Here is a 4,619-nt window from a genome sequence, read left to right as displayed (position 1 = left end):
CAGTCAAGCGATTAGGTCGTTTACGTTCTTGGAACTCTTGAAAGGCCACCATGGTGAATGTGATGCGTAAAGCCTAAAATACTTTTATTGAGTGCTGTCAAGTCTATGAATTGAGAGCAGTCAAGCGATTAGGTCTTTTACGTTCTTCAAATCTGCCGGAAATCAACTCGTTACGAAAGCAGTCAAATGGTTAGATCGACCGCGACTCTCAAATTGTCATCAAAATCCTACAAAAAAAAAATTAAAAAAATGGGGACAAAATCAGAACATGATACTCCTAAAAAAAATTAAAAAAAATAAAATAAAATATGCAAAGGGAAAGAAAGACGGAAAGCATTTGTGTCTACATAATAGAAGCCACTTCTCCCCCAATTGGTTCACGGTTCTTATTTCTCATGAGATGAAAATCACCAAAGCAAGAAAACAAGGGCAAACTCAAATGCAGATCTAAATGGATCGAGTCATCAAAGCCGCGAGAGCCTCTAGTTCTCTCAACCTCTCTAATAGCTCTCTTAGGCTCGTCCCCGATGAGGTCTACAAAAGCGACAACGCCGTCGGCGAAGACGAGAAGTGGTGGGAGGCTGTGGAGCTACAAAAGCTGATTCTAGCTCATAATGAAATTGAGGTACTCAAAGATGAGCTGAGGAATTTGCATATGCTGATTGTGCTCAATGTCAGCCACAATAATCTCTCTAAGCTCCCGGCCGCAATCGGAGAGCTTGCAATGCTGAAGTCGCTAGACGTATCATTTAACTTGCTTGGGGAGCTGCCGGAGGAGATTGGATCGACAACTACTCTTGTCAAAATTGATTGTTCAAATAATCAGCTGATGGACCTCCCGAGCTCGCTTGGAAGATGCTCAGATCTATCAGATTTCAAGGTAACAATGTTATAATCAACTTGCCATAAGATCTAGCAAACTGCTCAAAATTAATGAAATTGGACATGGAGGGAAACAAGCTCACAAATATATCTGAGAAGTTGATTAGATCGTGGACCACGCTTACAGAAATTAATGCATCAAAAAATATGCTGAGTGGAATACCAGACAATATTGGAAACCTTTCTCGTCTGATTCGGCTTGACCTTCACCAGAACAAAATTTCAGCAATCCCTGTTTCAATTGCTGGTTGTTCTTCACTTGCGGAAGTCCACATGGGGAATGATGCACTCTCTATGTTACCTTCAGAGATCAGGGCACTTTCTTCCCTTGGAACTCTAGATCTGTAAATCCTGATGCGTTGAATCGTCACAAGGAGACTCCGCTTATGTTAGCTGCAATGCATGGCCATTGTTTCTGCTGCAAAATCAAGTCATGTAGCTGTTTCATGGGGGTTTGCACGATTTGTGAATATTAGAGATGGTAGGGGAGCTACACCTTTGTATTTAGCTTGCCGGCGAAGTAGGCCTGAATGTGTACATATATTGTTAGACAACAGAGCCCTTGTTTGTGTATCAACCGGCTGATACAGCTACCCAGGAAGCACTCCGCTGCATTTGTCGGCTATAGGGGGATCTCTGGATTGCATACGAGGATTATTGGCATGGGGTGCAGATCGTTCCCAAAGAGATGCTTCGGGGAGAATGCCATATATAGTTGCTTTGAAACACAAGCACGGAGCTTGTGCAGCTATGCTAAATCTGTCATCTGCTGCTCCTTGTTTGCCTCCGTTAAAGCCTGTTCTAACAAAGCTTTTGCCTCCTCATTAAGCTCACTAATAAACTTCAACGGTGATGGCTACACCAGAGGCTCAGCTGATCAATCTCGTTCTACATGATGATATCCACCCCAATGCTCCTATGATGCCCACCAATGCTCCTATGCTGCCGCCCAATCCTCCTGTGACCAGTACTCTCTAGGAGACCACTAATGTGCGTGAGCAGCTCAAAAACTTACAGGACACTCTTGGTCTTGCAAAAGCAATGCAGAAAGAGCTTGAGATGCTTATGTCAATCAAAGATGGTAAAGATGATGCTTCTGTTAATGGGTTTTCCGAGGTTTTGAAAGACAGGAAAATCGATTTGGTGTCCCAAGTGTTGCAATCAGTGGAAGCTGCAAACTCATTAATGGCTAAACTTCGAGTTGAGATTGAACCATTTAGAGCGATCACTAGCTAAATGTGTCCTTGAGAGGAGAAGTCTGCAGCCATCCGATTATCCAACAAAAGGTACAAGTCCAAGAGGAATAAACTTTGGAGAAAGAGAAAGAGGAAGCATATTGCCGAGATGATGGCCGAGGAACATGAAAAGTTTGATGAAGCTGATCGAGAAGCTGATGAGTGGAGAGCCAGGGAAATTGCTAAGGATATAGCAAAACGCAAGATGGAAGACATGAAGAAAATTGCGAGCCTTAAAGCAAAGGAAGAGAGAAAAGCTAAGAGGCGTTCATTTAGAGCATAGGTTGCTACTTTGTGATTGAACTGTGGACCCTGTGAAGCAGTGAGGCCAATCAAGCAAAGGATTCTGTGACGATTGTGAGTGGGAAGCTAGCAGACTAGCAGTGAAAATGGAATATCTAGGGCTTGGTGACAGTTAATTAAGTCCCATGCATCACCAAGCGTGCTCTGTATGACTGTATGTTCTGCAGAGCTAATCTCTCACACATGAAAGTAAAAGCATGCTTAAGTAGACAAACATGCAGCTACATTAATGCAGACAGAGGAAAAAAACCCAACACTGCTAAGAAATCAATGCTAGAGAAGAAATTTGTCAATGATCATCAATAAATGCCAACACTCATAAGCAATCAATGCTAGAGCTGAAATTTGTCAATGATCATCAATAAATGCTCAAGCCATACCAAATCAACACCAAATCAAATAAATCGATGGGAAAGTCAATAATTTCCCTTTGTGTTGAACCAAGTCTCGGAAGTCATAAGGAAAGATTACTACAAAATTTGCGGAGCCCCAGAAGCTAAAAGTCTCCAAATCAAAGTACATACTTCAAGTTGCGCTTTCGGCACGCGACGACGACATGTCTGCAACACGACTTGAAGTAGGGGCATTTGTAGACACAAAAAATTAAATGAAGTAAATCATCTTCATTAAATAATTAAATCGACCAAGAACCCGACAAAATTGCACACGTGGCCCAAAAGTCAACAAAGTTGGTGCGGATCCGAATAAAACTTGTGTCAGCACATAAATGGATGATCGTAATCAAAGCTACGTTATTCTGACTTAAATCGGAAATTGAATGTCATTGACGATCGAAATGATAATCGGACATTTGATTAAATTAATAAATTTCTTTACAGTTATAATTAAATTAATTATTTGAATCTGTTTAATTTAATTATTCTCATAACTAATTTTAAATTAATCAGAAAATACATATTAATTTAATTATATAATTAAATAAATATTATTATTTTAGTGTCAATATTTTATAAAATAGAAGTCTTGACACTATAAATACTCCTTTCAAGATAAAGAGAGGGGGATTTTATACATTGGGGAAGAAGAGAGAAAATCACTTGAGCAAGATCACTCTCGAGAAATCCCGAAGTCTCCTAAGTCCACGAAGAATCATCAAGCTACCAAATCGCTCATTCTTCATCAAATCCAAATCCAAACTCAAGTCCACGAAGAATCATCAAGCTACCAAATTGCTCGTTCTTCATCAAATCTAAATCCAAACTCAAGTCCACGAAGAATCATCAAGCCACCAAATTGATTGTTCTTCATCAAATCCAAATCGAAATCAAACTCAAATTCTTAAGATCAAGTGCATGTCACCCTTGAGCCAAGTTACATACGGAGATAGAATCAGAGGAGTTCACAAAGATTGTAACCCCGCGCTTGATTATCAATAAATTACGTTTTATTTGTATACGTGTCTGCACTCTTATTTGTTTTCAGATTCTCGTTCTACAAGTACATCTTACATCCTTATAATCTTTTGCCTCTTTAGATTTATCAAAGTGCATAGCTAAGGATAAAATGGAAAAGTCCATGTTTTGGTAAGAGCTATATTTTCGTATTTTATACCATCTGAGTTTGTCCAAGATAACAATAGAATTAAAAATACTTCAATTTAGGCTTTTGAATCACTTAAAAACATTTAGAAATGGAGAAATTATGGCTAATCAAAGTTAGAGTTAATAAACTCACTGAAAATCTTTTGTAGCACTCACAACTTAAAAAAAACATATCTCACTCATTTTTTAACCATTTTCTACAAACTTTGTATCAAATTAAAGTATAAGACTTCTATTTTTAATCTGAAAAGTTTCAGAAGAAATGATAAACTTTTGTTACAAGTAGAATGTATAGACATCTAAGATGATAACTTGATGATCGGTTTCTACACTGCTACTGTGTTTGAACTTTTTTCGACTCAATGACTTTGAACTGGATTGCATGATTTATCCTATTGCATTCCTTACGAAAAATCCTTGAATATAGACTCTTCACTTGCCTAATTTGGACGTTTATTGATTGAGTTATCGATACGGAAAGTTGACGGAGTTTGACACAATTATTTGAATGACAATTGCTACTTTGGACAAAGACTTTTCTTATTATGGGAGAAATGACTACTAACTAATATTATCTAATTACTTTTGATTTAAAATATATTTTTTTATTTGCACATTTACTTTCAAGTTTATTAAC

The 4,619-nt window shown here is 38.2% G+C and overlaps 1 protein-coding gene across 1 annotated transcript; it reads left to right on the top strand.

The window, feature by feature from the left end:
- The first annotated feature begins 451 nt into the window (after window positions 1-451).
- Window positions 452-1,710, top strand: LOC126804777 (plant intracellular Ras-group-related LRR protein 6-like). Its single transcript, XM_050532001.1, has 3 exons — window positions 452-880; window positions 1,096-1,226; window positions 1,473-1,710. Exons 1-3 carry the CDS (start codon window positions 452-454, stop codon window positions 1,708-1,710), a joined length of 798 nt encoding a protein of 265 aa, XP_050387958.1.
- Window positions 1,711-4,619: the final 2,909 nt, after the last annotated feature.

Source organism: Argentina anserina, chromosome 1 (assembly GCF_933775445.1).
Source record: "Argentina anserina chromosome 1, drPotAnse1.1, whole genome shotgun sequence".
Taxonomy (NCBI): domain Eukaryota; kingdom Viridiplantae; phylum Streptophyta; class Magnoliopsida; order Rosales; family Rosaceae; genus Argentina; species Argentina anserina.
Note: the sequence above shows the minus strand (reverse complement) of the source record. Positions and strands in the feature narration are given on the sequence as shown.

Coding starts and splice junctions, on each gene's coding strand:
- LOC126804777 (XM_050532001.1), top strand. CDS start 452: ATGGATCGAGTCATCAAAGCCGCGAGAGCCTCTAGTTCTCTCAACCTC. Junction 881..1,095: donor CAGATCTATCAGATTTCAAG/GTAACAATGTTA, acceptor GACCTTCACCAG/AACAAAATTTCAGCAATCCC. Junction 1,227..1,472: donor TCCCTTGGAACTCTAGATCT/GTAAATCCTGAT, acceptor CGGCTGATACAG/CTACCCAGGAAGCACTCCGC.